Here is a 19,435-nt window from a genome sequence, read left to right as displayed (position 1 = left end):
AATTGTTTTCTGGTCAAAATACTGTTGCTGGGTTGTAATGTATCGATGGCCATGTAATGTTCCTGCTTCCTTCTATCCACAAAGAACTGTGTGAGAGACCCCTTGAACTTCTTTACTCACGACTATGACAAGAAGTGGTTATGCCCCCAACCTTATGAAAAAAATTTTTGCCTGTGGCCCAAAAACTTTGATCAATGCCCAAGGAGAACAATGCTTAAAGTGAAATCACAAGGTTGGCTTTAATGCATCCAAATGAAAGTTAGTCCGAGTTTGAATAAACTGTAAAAATTGACATCATTCTTGTTTCTCTCCCCAGTTGAAATTGTTGAACCTGTACATTAAGAGAGCACAGTCAGGGAGTGGTGGCAGCGACCCGACGTCTGACATCCAGAGCTAGTGAAGACCAACACCGGCAACTGGATCAGAGAGGGGAGGCGAGAGACGGGGCCACATAACAGAGAGAAATCACTTAAAGCACATTCTCGCCCATCAGAGTTATTGTTTTCAGTTACATTACTGGATGGTTTTCCCTCGAGCCTGCATGTTAACTGTTGCACTTAAAGTTATTTTGAAATGTAGGGGGTTACAGTATTAGTTTCAAATGATAAAGGTAAAAGGAGATAAAAAGTAAATAAAAACTAAAATAAGAATTGAAAGAAAAATAATTAAATCCTGTTCATTTTTTTTTTCCCCCATGTGGGTCTTCCCTTTTACCAGTGTTACAATTTTCTAAATAAAATAAAAGAATGCTTCAAGCTTTTTAAATTGTTTTGCTTTTATCCAGTTGCATGTGAAGTAATCTGTTTTTAAAGTGGTTCATTTGAAAAGTAAAGAAGGAACAAAACACTTTAGTACAAAAGTTATAATTTCTGTAGCAACTGCTAGAACCAGGCTTCACTGGAATTGGAGCATCCTGTGGTAATGGCACATGCTTTTTAGGAGGGAGGGAGTAGAAATTCTTGATTGGCGACACAATCAGCCAATTCACTTTTATTCCCAAAAGTGAGTGTTGATCAAAAGTTTAGGGGTGCAGGTACTAGCTCATCATTGGATTAGTAGTTAAATCTGTTTTAGGAGTTACTGCTTTACTGAAGTGGATGGAAGCCATACCTGTGAGTATAGTTCACCCAAGCAAGAAGCATTGGAGTGGAATCCTTTGCACCGACCCCCAGTATGTTCTGCATATACTTTGTTGAAACTCCTTTTTTATAGAACATTATTGTCAGTGCTTTATCAATAGCTTTATGCATTTTGGTGGAAGTAAGCTCCTATTTTGCTGGAAATAGGGACATATTTTTATCATTAGTTATTTTTAATGGGTTATTGGTGTCATAGCTACGTTTCCACTAACCACTCGCTGCCTCGCCACAAGTGAAATGTTTTCATGTGTGGCTCAATTAATTTTCACCAAGTTTGCCACGGTGGCGAAGGCTTTGAAAAATGTACATGTGTAAGACTGTGCCAGCATGCTTACTTTGAACGTGTGCTGGTAGATGAATCAATACAGACTGTTTCATTTCATTTCGCCCAATGAAAGCCGTTTAGCTTGATTTACATAAGCACCAACGTTGTGTTTGGCAGGACAGAGGTTCTGATTAGAAACAAAAATATGACTGATAGTCACAGTCGCTGTTTGCTATCTCTTTAAAATATGCTGAAATATAGTTTAGAGGTAACAGCAGACTGGTTCCAAGAAGATTCAGAAGAGGAACTATTAAAAGAATAAACATGTGTATAATTTTAAAAAGGATTCATCTCACTATGATTTATTGAGTTTTGTTGGAATCTGTGCAATATTACTGTCAGTAGTCCCAGGTAAAAAAAAACAAACAAAAAAAACACATTTTTTAAACAGTCGTGGTTGTACAATCCTACTTCATGTTGGTCTGGGAGGCATTTATGTTAACATACTTAGCTCTATCTTCTGGCAGTTTCGCTTTACCGTTCTGCAGTGGAAAGAAAGCTGCGACACCGTCAAAATAATGTAAACATGAAACACGTGCATATCTGCAAAGATTTCAGGAAATCTGCAGGCACGTTTTTTCATGTGGGTCTGAATTTGGCATTGATTTAAATGGGAATCAGAGTTATAGTGCACTTTTAAATAGATTGCTTATGTGTAAGTAAAGGGTAGGGTCTGGCATTTTAAATATCTATGTTTTCAAATAAAATATTTTTTTTTGTCTTGCTGAAACAGTATGATAACCAGTTTATACAAAGTGTTTACTTAACAGTAGTAAAGAAATATCCACAAAAATAATGTAGTACAATTTTATTTTAGCCTTGTGAAGTTGTAAAAGGCAGAGGGTACATATTATGAAATCTACCAGTGACAGTGTGTTGCTTGTATGTTATTCAGGCTTGCATTGGGATCTGAAAAGCTCACCTACTTGTATATTTGTGTTTAGGGAAACCCGTGGTGTTTAGGGGAGAGGGTTGTTGGACAGTTGTAGTCAGTATGTTTATTGTATTGTGTACAGTAAAACAATTTTACAGTTTTCTTTAATATTCTTTGGTGTGGCTTAAGTTTTATCCATTGTGGCTGAAAATGAAGTTACTTTAGCCACAGTGGCTAACTAAATAAAAGTCTAAAGGGGAATGTAGCATACTATGGCAGTACTTAAAAATTTCACATCGTCACAGAGCCAGCCAAAGAATTGGAGGAAATGAGAGTGGTGAGTAGGGGGAGTCCAGTGGTGGTCTGATAATGATATGTTCTCTTATTCCTAGTTGTTGCTTGTTTGATTCTAATAGCTCTTCTAAATAGTTACTTGATCTTTTGGTTTAACTAGTGTTCTGTTTGAATCCTTGTGTTCTATAACAGCAGACTTCTAAACGTTTACCCATCTTGCTTCTACGCTTTTAAAAAACACTTTTCTCTTTGTTAAAGTTTGTTAACAGTGAGCTGAGATGCTACTTTTACGCTTAATGTCATTTCCGTTATAGGGGGGTGATTCTGATGGTGTATAGGTGGAGCCGGAAATTGGCAATATATTCTTTTTTTGTAAAAAAAAAAAAAAAAAAAAAAAAAAAAAAAAAAAAAAAAGCAGTTGAGTTCAGCTGGGAAAAGGAGTGTTGATATGGTTGTTTTGCTCTTGTTGCAAAAGTAGTCTCCTTTTTTCTTTCATGAGAAATTTGTAGAAATGTATTTAAAGACCTGAAAAGGAAAATTGTCATTTGTCACTCTTTTGTTTTATATAGCAGCTGCCTCATAAAGCTGTGTTAAGTTTTTTGCAATTTTTTTGTGAGTGTAACATTCTAGTTGTTTCCCACTGTTCTATTACTTTTGTGTATTTATAGATCTGTGCTTAGTTGTGCATATACCTCCAATAAAACTGTACATAACATTACCTGAAGAATTAAACCTGTGTCCTCTTACTTTCTCTTGAACTGGGTGGTACAATATGTGTTTCAGTATTGTCAAGATTTAGACTGAACAAAGGTTTCTTGTGTAAAGACTATACAATATTACTAACCTTTTGCTTGTCTCTAAGCTTAAGGACAATAAAATATGTTCTCTTTCTTAAGCCCTAATGTTTAATCCAGAGCAGCGCTCTATCCCGTACAGTTCATACAGTATTTGACAGAGTGCCACGTTTGATTTCAAGTTATACTTTTCTTTCAAATAGGTGAAGGCTTTATGTAATAAAAACCTCACAATTCTGCTCTTTTAGACATATGGTTATGCTGTTGGAAAATATGGTTCATACCACAAATTGCTCTTCATAAACTAGCTGTACAGTTCATGTCAAGACAATGCTTCTGTTTTGTGAAACAAATTTAATGTAGAAAAGTGGTCAGACACTGTGTAGTGAGAGATGGGCTTGTGATAGTTACACAGACCATGTAAATTAAACACTTACCACATAAACAATTCATCTTGCTTTGCAATTTTCCGTTTCCCCAGTTTTCATTTGGGGATCCCTTTTTGAAACTGATTTAAAAAAGGGGGTTGATAACCTTTGAACTTCAGTATGACCAACTTATTTTAAAAGTTTTATTCCACGGTTGCTACAGCCTGGTTTTTGTTAGTCAATATTGGTTGGTGTTCAGAATATCTGTCTCTACACTGTACGCTATTACTTTCTTTTTGAGAATCAAGCTTGACTCGCAACATCAATAAGGCATAGTCCATCTTTGCTGGTATGAAATGAGGACAACATTGCAACCACTGCAGAAGATTGTATTCGGCAAGGACTGTTTATTCGTTAAGAAATACTTTTGTCTTCAAAATCCCACATGAAAACCGTACATATACACATATTTAGAAAAATGCTTAGCTACTGCAAATCAATGTCTGTAAAGTGAAAGGTACCCTTGAAATTTGTGATGACATAAAACCCCCATAAAAAAATAAAAACAAAGGTAACAATCTTTGGTTCTTGAAGTCATCAGATTTTCTTACCCCGCTGGCCCCTGCTGGATTTTATTAAAGCATTTTGCAGCATCAACCTGGCTTGCATGAACCACCAGTCCATAGCTATCCTGGGATAACCCCTAAAAAAAGGTAGTAGATCAAATCCAGGGGGATTGACCAGTGCAGTGAAATAAACTAGTACAATCCAGCTTTGGCTTTCACTGGCAAGTTCTGATATTCAAGACCATCCAAGAAAAGTTAAATAAGAATGTCCCATAGATGGGAGCTCAATTCAGAGCATGTTCTCAATGTATTTATTATTATGATCAAGAGAGTCCTGATATTGTATTGGACATGAAGTTTCAATAAGCAGTCATGCAGCACTGGTACACACATTTCAGGTTGCACACATGCTATCACATTTCTGCAAGTCTTTGTATCACCCTTGGAATTCGAGTGGACAGATTTATTAAGGTTTTGCACCGCTTTTGTTTCCATGTTTCCATCTCAAAAATCATGGCATTTCCACACTGGATCTTTATGATTTTAAGATTAAATAATAATTACCAAAATGTAAGTAAACTTTCTAGAAATTAAAGTTGTTCAAAGGTCAAACTTTTTTTTTTTTATAATGCACTGTAGAATGTTTATACATTGTGTGCAGTGATAATTCAGGTGATACTCCACCCACCCCTCTATCCCTTCAATAAACACTCCTGAGAAAATTAAAGGTAGTCCAATAGGAGGGATCAACATTGTCACATGCTTCCTTGGGATTTAAAAAAAAAGGTTGGTGAAGTTTTTAATTAATTCATTTATTTATTTTTACTTCATGCAGTCAACATTCAGTTGAACACAAAATGCTGTTTTTATTATTATTTCAACTACAATTAGGCAGTATACAATGCATGTTAACTAAGGTTTTGTTATTAAAGATAAATCTGTATATAGTCCATATTTGTTAAATGTTCTGTATTTCTTATATTTCAGATAACATTGTGTCCTTTGTACATATACAATATGAAGAAAATTCTGGCATAGTCTATTCTTTACACATACTCATAATATATTTCAACTATAATTTATGCGGAATACATATTTTAAATAAATTATACTAACCAGTAGTATTTATTTTAGAATTTTTTAGATTTATTTTTAGATATTTATTATATAGATAAATACCCATTTAATATGTGTAAATAATTGAGATATCGCAATTAAAGTTCTTTTGGAGAAATTATTTTGAAATGCAGTCAAATTAAATTTTAAAATAAAAATCATATAGCTGTTTCAGCTACAAATGTTATTACCTCTACAGTCCCATCTCGCTTAATAAAGTACAGTATCACAAAGCGTTTTTACAGCTGTAGTAGTTGTATACTAATCTGTATGGCCAGTGTGTGGTTAAGAGTTGTTATTAAGGTGCACTACTTTCTCAACAAAAGTAACCCAAAAACATGCCTCAGTGTGTTTGTTTCAGGATTTTTTTGTTTTCTCTATGCCTTATGAATGGAAAATCTTTTGAAATGTCACAACTTTAAGCTTTCCATTCAAAACAACTTTTTCTGTACCAAGTGACACTCCACAAATGTTTTAATTGTTATAGGTATAACATGCCATGCTGTAGATAAAAACGCATAAAAAAAATGTAAGCGATTTGCAATTCATATAGTGATTAGGAAAACACTGTCTAGTACAATGTGCTCGGTTCAGCTAGAAGGACCATTTGGATTGTGGGGATCTGTTTTGCTGTGTTCTGCGGGGCTAGGGGAGTGATACAGGTTTGCCATGGGTTGGGGTTTTGTTATTTTTATTGTAAGGTAACTGAGACCTGTTAGTAATTATAATGCTCCAGTTATAATGAGAATGCTTGAGGGGCTTTGTGTGTGTGGAGCAGCCTTAAAAATGCTCCCTGATTTGCTAGACACTGAGATTAATATTTTGTTTCAGTTCTTTCAATTAATCAATAGACCATTAACTATATATATATATATATATATATATATATATATATATATATATATATATATATATATATATATATATATATATATACATACACACACACACACACACACACACACACACACACAGTGCCTATATAAATTCTACACCCCCTTGAACTTTTTTCACATTTTCTTGTGTCAGTGTTTCAAGCATTTAAATGAGGATTTTTTTTCCCCACTTATCTACACACCATACTCCACACTGTTAAGGGGAAAAAAGTTTTTTTTGAGAAAAAGATTATATATTAAAAATATAAAACTAAAAGATCATAATTGGATAAGTCTCCACCCCCTAAGTTAATACTTGGTGGAAGCACCTTTGGATGCAATTACAGCTGTGAGTCTGTTAGGATAGGTCTCTACCAACTTTGCACAGCTAGATTTGACAATATTTGACCATTCTTCTTTACAAACTGTTCAAGCTCTGTCAAGTTCATTGGGGGGTGTTGATGGACAGCAATGTTCAAGTCATGCCACAAATTTTCAATTGGATTTAGGTCTGGGTTCTGACTGGGCCACTCAAGGACATTTACCTTTTTTTTCCTTAAGAACATAAGAACATAAGAACATAAGAAAGTTTACAAACGAGAGGAGGCCATTCGGCCCATCTTGCTCGTTTGGTTGTTAGTAGCTTATTGATCCCAAAATCTCATCAAGCAGCTTCTTGAAGGATCCCAGGGTGTCAGCTTCAACAACATTACTGGGGAGTTGATTCCAGACCCTCACAATTCTCTGTGTAAAAAAGTGTCTCCTATTTTCTGTTCTGAATGCCCCTTAGCCACTCCAGTGTAGCTTTGGCTGTGTGCTTTGGGTCCTTGTCATGCTGAAAGGTGAACTTCCCTCCCAGTTTCAGCTTTCTTGCAGAAGGCAGTAGGTTTTCCTCAAAGACTTCTCTGTACTTTGCTCCATTCATTTTCCCTTCTATCCTGACAAATGCCCCAGTCCCTGCTGATGAGAAACATCCCAATAACATGATGCTGCCCCACCATGCTTCATAGTAGGGATGGTGTTCCTTGGGTGACGCGCCGTGTTGGGTTTGTGTAAAACAGAATGCTTTGCATTTAGGCCAAAAAGTTCCATTTTAGTTTCGTAAGACTACAAAACTTTTTGCGACATGGCTACAGAATCTCGTGTTTTTTTGCATACTTCAAACGGAATTCAAGGTAGGCTTTCTTGAATAATGGCTTCCTTCTTGCCACCCTACCATACAGGCCAGATTTGTGGAGTGCTTGGGATAGTGTTGTCACATGTACACTTTGACCAGTCTTGGCCATAAAAGCCTCTAGCTCTTGTAAAGTTGCCATTGGCCTCTTGGTAGCCTCTCTGATCAGTCTCCTTCTTTCTCGGTCATCCAGTTTGGAGGGACAGCCTGATCTAGGCAGGGTCTTTGTGATGCCACATACCTTCCACTTCTTAATAATCGTCTTGACCATGCTCTACGGGATTTTCAAGGCCTTTGATATTTTTTTTATACCCATCCCCTGATCTGTGCTTTTCAATAACTTTGTCCAAGAGTTCTTTTGAAAGCGCCTTGGTGCTCATGGTTGAGTCTTTGCTTTGAAATGCACTACCCAGCAGAGGGAACCTACAGGAACTTCTGAATTTATCCTGAAATCATGTGAATCACTACCATTTAACACAGGTGGATGCCACTTGGTGTGTGATTTTGAAGGCGATTGGTTACACCTGAACTAATTTAGGATTGCTATTACAAGGGGGGTGGACACTTATCAAATCAAGCTATTTCAGCTTTTATTTTTAATAAATTTTCTACAAATTTCTAGAATATTTTTTTCACTTGGAAGTTGTGGGGTAGGATGTATAGATAAATGAAAAAAAACTATTTTAATACATTTTAATTCCAGGATACAAGGCAATAAATGGTGAACATTTTGAAAGGGGGTGTAGACTTTCTATAGCCACTGTGTATGTATGTATATATAGGAAAGTCCAATTAGGGGTGAGAAGCCCTAGTCATGTATAGAATATAGTAGTCAGAATAAAATGTGCCAGATGAAATGCTAATTTACTATTTTTAGAAAAAAAAAACATCACAAACTTAAAGGATTCCAGTCATTTACGGTAGGTACCGTGTCAACAAAAATTCCTGCAGGATTCCTCGAGTCGGAAAAATCACAAAATTTGCTCTCTTGCTGAATTTTAAATGTTTTGCCAAAAAAAAAAAGAAAGAAAACGCAAACTATTGCTCCCTACTATCACTACATGTCACTAGAGCGCAAACTCAAAAATTTCATAAGAACTCCTTAAATATTGTCTTTTTAAAAAAAAGTAAATCCTGAGTAATAGGCCTAAGACAAACTGAATTTAAAATACAGTACATGTATTGTGATTCAGCTAAACACATGTTACATTTTAATTAATATATTAATTTTTTTATTTGTTATCCAACTGTGTGTCTGGCCCCTGAACGGGATTGTCTATCGTCTTAGGAGTCTCAGATGTAGTAGTTAGTACACTGCAGAACTCTAGGGCTTCTTCCACAAGAGCATTGTATGCCTACAAGAGGAAATGTTTTCAAAATTGGTGCATGGCCAATGGCCATGATCCCATTTATTGCCCTATATCAATTATTTTACAGTTTCTGCAAGACCTGTTTGACTCGGGTAAATCCCCCTCTACATTGAAAGTGAACTGTCCCGAGTAACACTGAATCAGCTAGGCTGGTCAGTAAAACATTGAATCTGTTTGTATGGAGAATCTCAGTAGCTAAGGCTCATGGTTCATCAACTGATTCAGATTCAGTTGCATTGAGTTTTCCCACTGATGATGTGAGGCAGAACAATAATTGGATACCAGAAAATATGAATAACAGTGAGTTTTGGCCCCCTACTGTATTTTGGATGAATGGCATCCCTAGTAAAGTGTCTCTGTGTGAACAAAAGGAAATGAATACAAGAAATATGTATAGCTCTAGAATGCTTGTGGAAGGCGCAGAGCTGGTTCTGAGTAATGACATGAGAAATAATCCTCACCTCCGAATGTGTGGATGTGATAGATGCAGAGGTGATTCATTCATGGTCGGCCTAAGCCATGTCCAGCCTGCAGTCATGTAGCAAGACACTGTAGGTTTCTGTTTGAATGTAATGATTTAGAGGGGTTCTCTTTCTCTCATTTAAATGTAAACCCAAAAAGATATTAAGAGGATTGAATGCATGAGTTGTGAAAAGGTCACTTAGTGAAATGGGCCTATCTGAGAAAATTAGAATGTGAGGAAGGTGTCCCTGCTAAGCATGTACAAGTGTCTTGTAGGTACAAAGTCAAGGCTTTGAGATGGATTCGAGAGCCTATTGTCATGTTCGCTGAGCCTGCCCGAGTTGAACCTGAGACCGAAGTGGAGTCTTGCTGGGAGCGAGCTGAAATCCTAGACATGGATTGGAGAATTTAAAATGAAATGTATTAATGCAATAATATGTGTTATAATCTTTTGTAGTGTTTGTATAATCTTTAGTTTGGAAAATTATGTAAATGTGTAATCAAATGTAATGTTTAATGCTGCTCTAATCAATAATTGTGAAAATCATGTGTTCTTTAGGTATAAAATGATGCAGTAAGAAAGTGGTATAAAATGATGTAGTAAGAAACTGGTATAATTTAATACATAGCCAGCTTTTGGGCAGTGGCCAGTCTTTGAGCCGTTTCTTATCAAGATGGGCTTGATTCCCAGAATTAAAAGGCAGGTTTCTGTAGCACTTTTTTACTGTGTGAAGTAGGATGAAGTAGGATTTTGTATAGTATGCTTGCCTTAAGAAGTAGTATGAACAATAGCCTAAAATGCGCACACATGCTTAAACACTGCCTGTTATGATAAAATGCATAAAACTGTTTCACATTTAAACAACTACGGGGTTTCTCTTAGTTCATCTCTTCTATTCCTATATTGAGAAGTTGGGGAATGGGGAAGATGAATGGAATGAAATGCCTGATGTGCTTACTATGATATTGAAATATAAAAAAGTAATTTTAAGAAAAAGAAGATGGGTTTTAAGAAAGTAAAAACTTTATAACTTGCTGTGAGCCTGTCTTGAAGCCGTGCCAGAAAGTGAAGGGATAGTTGGCACGAAGAGCGGAGTTCTCTTATCAAACAGTGTCAAGGTTAGAGTGTCTTCTCACCATAGAAAAATTGGAAAAAACCTTATTTATCGCTGGAAATTGGAAAACTAAGTGCACAACTAGCAAACTGGTCTTAGCTGGTTTTTGTGCAGCTGAAAAAAATAGGTGGTCGTCCGCAGTTCAGCTGAGTTCATGCTGTTAGGAAACTCATAGGACAAGTGTACAATCTTACACTTAAATAAAAAACAAATAGATTATCCATGAAGAGAAACTCTATATTAGAAAAACATAAGATGCAAGTTCCCTGTAATATCTGTTAAGCACACGCCTGTAAAGAGAGAAGGAAAACTAATTTGAAGAATAGAATGGCATGAGGGAATATATACTTAGACATTAATACATATAATCAATATAATCATAACTAATAGTGTTGTATATATTTTAAACAACATTCATATATTCAAAATAATATTATTCTCTTTGTCCGCACATATAAAATAAAGGAACAGCAAGGGTCCTGTGAGGACAACAAGAGTCCAGTGAACTATGTTTCACCTAACTTTTTAGATAAAGGAGGGGTCGAGAAATGAGCGGATGAGATCATGATCGGATGTGTGGACCAGGTGTCATATCTTGACAAGTTGCTGACATAAGGATCTAAATTTTTAGGCTGTTGTGTGCCAAAGAGATAAGAATTGGACTTGATAAAGATTCTCCATGTATTCCTATGGAGATAAATTCTATAAAACCTCACACCTTTCGCAAGGGGCCACCACAGTCAAGACTCAGCTTGGCAGAGTGATGTGGTCCATCATTTGCAGATCTCCACAACACAATTCTGATTCCTTTGCTCACGCTACTTTTCCTTATAATAGGAGGTAAGCATATTACTAACATTGTTATATCTCACATGTATTGGTTGCATTGCTATAAGGTTTTGAAACTATGTTTTGGTTTTAAGAGAGTGTTATATTGAATGAAACTGAAATATAGAAGTGGGTGCTTGTAGACCGCATGTGTTGGAATTTGGTGGTCTGATCAACCTACCTTTCCAATATTAAAAGCATTTTAATAAAGCGAAAGAGCATTGCTCTGATTCGTAAAACTTCAAATGAACGAGTCTTGAGTGCCTTTCTTTCTGATTAAATAGAGGTTATATGGACATACATACAGCTCGTCCAGTGCTCGAACATAAACCACTAGGAGTTTATAACATCTCTGTCCTCCTAACGTCTCCCCTGAGTTAAGAGCGTGTGCAGAGTAAATAGAAAATAAATAAGACCGAATAAAAAGAGTACATGAAAATCTGCGAAACGCAGCAGACGTGACATTTGGCGCCCGACCGTGGGGCGAGCTCGTGTAATGATCCATAATAATGACCATTAAAATAACCTTAATCTAGAAAGCACTAGCGCGTACTAAATATAATCGACCGATAATAATTAAAATAGTTTAACATTTTAAAACGAATATTAAAATAGTTTAAACATTTTAATTCCATATCGTAATTTTGTAAGGTAAATTGCGTATGGGCATTTAAATCCGGAAACCCGACGTCATGCTTCGCCTGAACATGCGGTGATGTCAAATCGTGCACAAACCTTCCGGTAAAATAAAGTCTAGCAAATAAGAGGACGTTGAAAAGGCTATTATAAATAATAGAAAATCGGGCTACTCTGAATGGCATCTACAGGGAGAGAAATAGAAAATCTCCTTTAAATAAATAACTTTGTGGAAGAAAGGGCTAACGCAATCATGGACAGATTGTCTCAGAGTATAGATGATTTAAACAGAGAAATGAATATTGAGGATAATCTGGAAAGCGCTTCAGTGGAGGAAGAACAGGATGAGATGGAGTCTCAGCTGTTCTCCTCTGAGTCAGAAGTAGGGGAAGACTGCTAATAAAAATAAGTATGTGGAAGAAAGCTGTTACTTGCCTTAATAGGTTAAAAAAAAAAAAGTAAAATTGGAAATGAGGAATGGATTTAACTGCAGCTAGTTTGTTACATGCATTTGCTATGATTCATGTAGTCCTATAGAAGGGAATGCTGAATTCAGTGAAAAATTAATTGAAGCAGTGCTAGCAGCCTTGATACAGCCTCTGCTTGTAATGCAAGTAAGGAATGTTTAGTTCATCCAGAGGGGCGGTAACCTGCAAGGAGAGAGGGAACTCACAGACTGCACCAACACGTAAGTATAATGAGGAGGGGGTCTTGGAGAGCTCAGGGAGCAGGAATTCACAGAGAGCAGATCTAAAGTAACATAATGAAAGACATAGCAGACGTTTAATTTTTAACCCATTAGCAGCAGAAGCAGCTGAAATTGTGATAGATAAGGTAGAAGATTATTTAAAATATTGAAATTAATAAAATACAGAGAAAAAATAAAGTAAATAATGACATTAAATTAAATACAATTAAATGAAAATAAATAATTCAATTAAATAATTAGAATCAAATTAAATTAAATTAGATTAAGGATTAGGGTATGAATCTGAGTACAGTTTACAAAGAAAAGGTTAGCAGTATCTCTTCCCTGAAAATGAAAACGAAAACAGTGAAGCAACTCCAAGCAGTGATGGGTTTGTTTAATTATGCAAGGAATACTGTACCAGGATACTCAGTACTGGCAGCTCCCTTGTATAAAAACATTTTCCCAGTGCAACGCTGAGGGTAAATGGATTGCGTGGACAGAGGAAGATGAGCTTAGGCTAATACAGCTTAAAACTCTAATACAAGCGCAGGATATCACCACTCGTGTGAGTGGTTCCGTGCTAGAAGCCCACTTCCACATCAGTGAACAAGCTGCAGTAGTAGTGGTGAAAAATAAAGGGGATGAAATGCCAATAAAAAAATTCGGATTTCAATTTCACCTACACAGAACAGCAGTTTTGTTATGAAGAGAGAATGTTGACCGCTCTCACAAAAGTAGCACTGTCCTTGTTCAACTTAGCTCAGGATGATCTTATTGAAGTTTTCAATGATATCCCAGGGTTGCCCACCCTAACAAAAGGATCACTGATTAACATGAAATCGCTTAAATTACGGTGGGACAGATGGGTCACTTTGCTAGCTGACCCAAGAATAATCTTTACCACTGCATCTGAGTTAGCCTCTGACCGCAGTAAATTCCACCATCTTCCGCCGTTTGAAGAATGGGAGGAACAAACTGCCCCAGCAGGACAGCCGCTTGTACCTGACTGGTTGATTTTCTCAGATGGTTCCTGTCAAAAAATTGAGGGCAATCCAGTTTGTGGAATAGGAATATCCATCGGGAAAAAGCAAAATGGAATTTATAAAGAAACGCAATACCACTTTGAAGTGGTAGCAGGTCGATCTGCTCAAATAGCAGAAGTGAAAGCCCTATTGAAGGGACTTGAAATGGCTCAAAAACTGGGAATGCCCAGCGAGACCATGCCGAGTTAATTACAGACTCGAGTTATTGCACCCACGCATTCAATATTCACTCTCTAGCATGGAAGGAGAATGGTTACTCCGACCATAAGGGAAAACCTATAACACATGCCAGTATATGAAAGTTATTGAGGCATTAAGGAGTAATAGAATCAGTGTACAGCATGCATCAGGTCACCAGAGGGGGAAGGAAGTAACAATAATTGGAAATAATCACGCTGATGAATTGGCATACGAAGCAGTACAAGGTTATTAAATTTTGACTTTCCTAGCATCAGCAGCAAGGCTGATTAGTTTGCTCACTGAAAGCCAGCTGTTGTCTGAATACCCACTTGATGGAGACAGATATCAGCTGGAACAGGGGATCTTATACAAACTGTTTGAAACAAGCAAAAAGATAGTGCCTCCTGAAGCAAGCTGAAAGATTATATTACTAGCAGCTCACTAAGGAGCAGATGCAGATCATATTGCATGCAGGGGAATCTTAAGTCAGTTATGTGAATGTTGGTGTCCTGAACTGCACGCTGAAACTGTGGAGATCAGCAGAGGATGTTTGCTCTGTCTACAACACAATCAGGACAGTGGAACCTGTGCTCAGCTTGAAAGGGAATAGCCCTTGGTGAAAAGCAATGATGAATTTTGTAGAACCACTCCTAAAAGTAGGAGATACCAAAAACATAAAAAACAGTTGAAAACTACTGAAGATAATATGAGAACAGCAAATACAATGTGTTACTTTGCCAGTACTTTGGTGTTACATGCAGGCAGGTAGAGGTAAGAGAGAGAGGCTTCTGTTTGGTAAAGTCACTGTGCAAATGGAACAAATTAAGAACTGTACCTGGAAATATTATATTGAAAATATTTTCATGAATGAAGTAATTGTTTTTTAAGAATCAAAAATAAATATTTGGATTATAAATTGCATGAAAAATTAAAAACATATTATTAATTTGGTTAAGATAATTTAGGAAAAGAAAGAATGCATTATACTATTTAACTAGAGTATAATTTAAATAAATGAAATTCTGTTAACAATTAAAAAAAAAAAAAAAAAAGTGTTATTGCAGTTTACTAGTAATTCTGTAATGGTTATAAGTTAAGCCTGACATGGTTTTATTTTATTACATGAATTGAAAATAAATAAATAAATAAATAAAAAACAACAACTTAAGAACATAAGAAAGTTTACAAACGAGAGGAGGCCATTCGGCCCATCTTGCTCGTTTGGTTGTTAGTAGCTTATTGATCCCAGAATCTCATCAAGCAGCTTCTTGAAGTATCCCCGGGTGTCAGCTTCAACAACATTACTGGGGAGTTGATTCCAGACCCTCACAATTCTCTGTGTAAAAAAGTGCCTCCTATTTTCTGTTCTGAATGCCCCTTTGTCTAATCTACATTTGTGACCCCTGGTCCTTGTTTCTTTTTTCAGGCTGAAAAAGTCCCTTGGGTCGACACTGTCAATGCCTTTTAGAATTTTGAATGCTTGAATTAGGTCGCCACGTAGTCTTCTTTGTTCAAGACTGAACAGATTCAATTGTTTTAGCCTGTCTGCATTCTGGACGCTCTTCTTTGCACTCTTTCTAGAGCAGCAATATCTTTTTTATAGCGAGGTGACCAGAACTGCACACAATACTCAAGATGAGGTCTTACTAGTGCATTGTACAGTTTTAACATTACTTGCCTTGATTTAAATTCAACACTTTTCACAATGTATCTGAGCATCTTGTTAGCCTTTTTTTATAGCTATACACATTGTCTAGATGAAGACATTTCTGAGTCAACAAAAACTCCTAGGTCTTTTTCATAGATTCCTTCTCCAATTTCAGTATCTCCCATATTATATTTATAATGTACATTTTTATTTCCTGCGTGCAGTACCTTAAACTTTTCTCTATTAAATGTCATTTGCCATGTGTCTGCCCAGTTCTGAATCTTGTCTAGATCATTTTGAATGACCTTTGCTGCTGCAACAGTGTTTGCCACTCCTCCTACTTTTGTGTCGTCTGCAAATTTAACAAGTTTGCTTACTATACCAGAATCTAAATCATTAATGTAGATTAGGAATAGCAGAGGACCTAATACTGATCCCTGTGGTACACCACCGGTTACCACACTCCATTCTGTGGTTTTTCCTCTAATCAGTACTTTCTGTTTTCTACATGTTAACCACTCCCTAATCCATGTACATGTGCTTCCTTGAATCCCAACTGCGTTCAGTTTGAGAATTAATCTTTTGTGCGGGACTTTGTCAAAAGCTTTCTGGAAATCTAAATAAACCATGTCATATGCTTTGCAATTATCCATTATCGATGTTGCATCCTCAAAAAAATCAAGCAAGTTAGTTAGACACGATCTCCCTTTCCTAAAACCATGTTGACTGTCTCCCAGGACCCTGTTACCATATAGGTAATTTTCCATTTTGGATCTTATTATAGTTTCCATAAGTTTGCATATAATAGAAGTCAGGCTTACTGGTCTGTAGTTACCTGGTTCAGTTTTTGTTTCCCTTTTTGTGGATCGGTATTACGTTTGCAATTTTCCAGTCTGTCGGTACCACCCCTGTGTCAAGAGACTGCTGCATGATCTTGGTTAGCGGTTTGTAAATGACTTCTTTCATTTCTTTGAGTACTACTGGGAGGATCTCATCCGGCCCAGGGGATTTGTTTATTTTTAGAGCTCCTAGTCCCTTTAACACTTCTGCCTCAGTTATGCTAAAGTTATTTAAAACTGGATAGGAACTGGATGACATGTGGGGCATGTTGTCAGTATCTTCCTTTGTAAAAACTTGTGAAAAGTAATCATTTAATATATTTGCTATTTTTTTTTTCTTCATCTACGATTTTGCCATTTGTATCTCTTAAACATTTAATCTCCTCTTTGAATGTTCTCTTGCTGTTGTAATATTGGAAAAACATTTTGGAATTGGTTTTAGCTCCCTTAGCAATGTTCATTTCTATTTCTGTCTTGGCCTTTCTAACTTCCTTTTTGACTTGTGTTTGCAGTTCTGTGTACTCTTTCTGCGTACTTTCTTTTTGGTCCTTTTTTAATGCTCTATAAAGTGCCTTTTTTCGCTGAATATTTTTTTTAATTGATCTATTAAACCATTTTGACAATTTAGTTTTACATTTAGATTTGTCTACTTTAGGGATGTAATTGTTTTGCGCCTCTAGTACTACATTTTTGAAGAACAACCATCCTTCTTCTGTGGGTGTTTTCTCTATTTTACTCCAATCTACTTCTGTTAGTCTCTGTTTCATACCTTCATAGTTTGCTTTTCTAAAATTGTAAACCTCAGCTTTAGTCATTACTTTTGGGGTTTTAAAAAACACTTCAAATGAGAACATGTTGTGGTCTGAGTTTGCCAGTGGTTCTCTGACCTCTGTTTTAGTTATTCTGTCTTCGTTATTTGAAAAGACTAAATCAAGGCATGCCTCCCCTCTAGTGGGTGCCTTGACAAATTGTGTTAGGAAGCAGTCATTTGTCATTTCCACCATTTCTATTTCATCCTTCGTGCTACCCACCATTTTATATGGGGGAAGTTGAAATCCCCCATTAGTATGGCTTCTCCTTTGCTACACGCATTTCTAATGTCATTGTATAACAGATTATTTTACTTTGACAGATTACTTTGAATAGTAATGTTAATAGTATGTTAATAGTCATGAAAGTAAAACCTTTTCTACTATACATGTAATTATTTTAATGGATACATTTGGCTATCATTAAAATAAAACTGAAACTTTTATATTCTGCTTTCATAAAAGGAATGTAACAGAGTTATTGTCTTGATAAGGAAAGCAAAACCATGCAAAGGAAAATAACAAGAGATTTAAGAGAGCAATTTGGAAAATACAAACATGCTTATGACTGTTTATTGGGAAAGTGTGTTAATATACACCTCTGGAAATACAGCAAGCAGCTTCTGTATTGCAAAACTATTTAAAAAAAAAAAGAAAAGGGGAAAGTACAATCAATATTTTTCCTTTTAACACTTTCTTAAATTCAGTTTTGATGTATTCTTGGCATTTTGACAAATGAAGGAGATAAGGAATTTAGTCTCTGTGCGTCAAATGTATATGTACTAACTTTTTTTTTTTTTAGTCTGTGGCCAGGATTGAAAAGAGGGAGTAAAACTTGCTTGGAAACCATAGCAACACTGATAAGCAAGCCAGCTGGAAGCCAGATGAACTCCTTAGGTACAGTGAAAGCAGCCAGTGGAGTATGCTTGTAAGCAATGAAATATTATAGGTTTGAAATAAAAATAACTTCAAGGACAGTTGAGCCTGTCTTGGTTTTAGTAATTATATATACTTTGTTAAGACCTATGGGTTTTTGTAACATCATTTTGAGAACATTTTTAACATTTTAAAGACACTTTGAATTATATTCAAGTCTGGGAGATATATTAATTCTAACAGATATATCTGCTTGTAATAAGACAAAATAAAGACTTCATATTTCAATAGAGACCTTGCAAATAAATAACCGAACAGGTCATTGATCGAGAAGCAAGCTGTTTTTTTCTCTGTTACAAGCTGTTTTCCCAGATTATAATAAAAATAGTAATAAAAATACAAATAAAATTATAAAATAATAAAATAAATAAAACAAAGACTCATAGCATAAGCATTGAAATTTGCTGAACATGTTTCTTATGTCATAATATTTAATGGCAATTCATTTATATAGGATGATCTTTAAATACCTTTCCAGTAGACCTTATGGTATAGAAAGAAATATATTTGTGTGTGTTTGTGTGGAGAATGATAAATATCCATTTCATAAAGCAGTAAGGATTTTGGAAACGTGTTAATGTTTGAAAAATGCAAGTAAACTAATGAGGATTTTTATAACCCATTTAAACAATACTGTTATACTGCACCTCGGCTTTCCTCTGTTCAGGTACTTTATGAGGACCCAGAATCTTCATTTGAATCTGATTCATTTGAGGAACCAGGAGGGGGAAATGTCGCAAGTAACGCTGAATTAGCTAGGCTGGTCAGTAAAACATTGAATCCGTTTGTATGGAGAATCTCAGTAGCTAAGGCTCTTGGTTCATCAACTGATTCAGATTCATTTGTATTGAGTTTTCCCACTGATGATGTGAGGCAGAACAATAATTGGATACCAGAAAATATGAATAACAGTGAGTTTTGGCCCCCTACTGTATTCTGGATGAATGGCATCCCTAGCAAAGTGTCTCTGTGTGAACAAAAGGAAATGAATACAAGAAATATGTATAGCTCTAGAATGCTTGTGGAAGGCGCAGAGCTGGTTCTGAGTAATGACATGAGAACTAATCCTCGCCTCTGAATGTGTGGATGTGATAGATGCAGAGGTGATTCATTCATGGTCGGCCTAAGCCATGTCCAGCCTGCAGTCATGTAGCAAGACACTGTAGGTTTCTGTTTGAATGTAATGATTCAGAGGGGTTCTCTTTCTCTCATTTAAATGTAAACCCAAAAAGATATTAAGAGGATTGAATGCATGAGTTGTGAAAGGGTCACTTAGTAAAATGGGCCTATCTGAGAAAATTAGAATGTGAGGAAGGTGTCCCTGCTAAGCATGTACAAGTGTCTTGTAGGTAC

The 19,435-nt window shown here is 36.1% G+C and overlaps 1 protein-coding gene across 40 annotated transcripts in view; it reads left to right on the top strand.

The window, feature by feature from the left end:
• Nucleotides 1-3,364, top strand: part of LOC121314738 (CLIP-associating protein 2-like) — a 144,823-nt gene extending 141,459 nt beyond the window's left edge. For all 40 annotated transcript variants that reach the window (XM_041248339.1, XM_041248369.1, XM_041248346.1 and 37 more), the window contains one exon: nt 317-3,364. In XM_041248339.1, coding sequence (XP_041104273.1) covers nt 317-397 — 81 coding nt within the window. In that variant the 3' untranslated portion in view covers nt 398-3,364. The remainder of the gene's footprint in view (nt 1-316) is intronic.
• The last annotated feature ends 16,071 nt before the right edge of the window (nt 3,365-19,435 follow it).

This window comes from Polyodon spathula, chromosome 4, assembly GCF_017654505.1.
Source record: "Polyodon spathula isolate WHYD16114869_AA chromosome 4, ASM1765450v1, whole genome shotgun sequence".
NCBI lineage: Eukaryota > Metazoa > Chordata > Actinopteri > Acipenseriformes > Polyodontidae > Polyodon > Polyodon spathula.
This window is presented reverse-complemented; position numbering and strand designations above follow the sequence as displayed.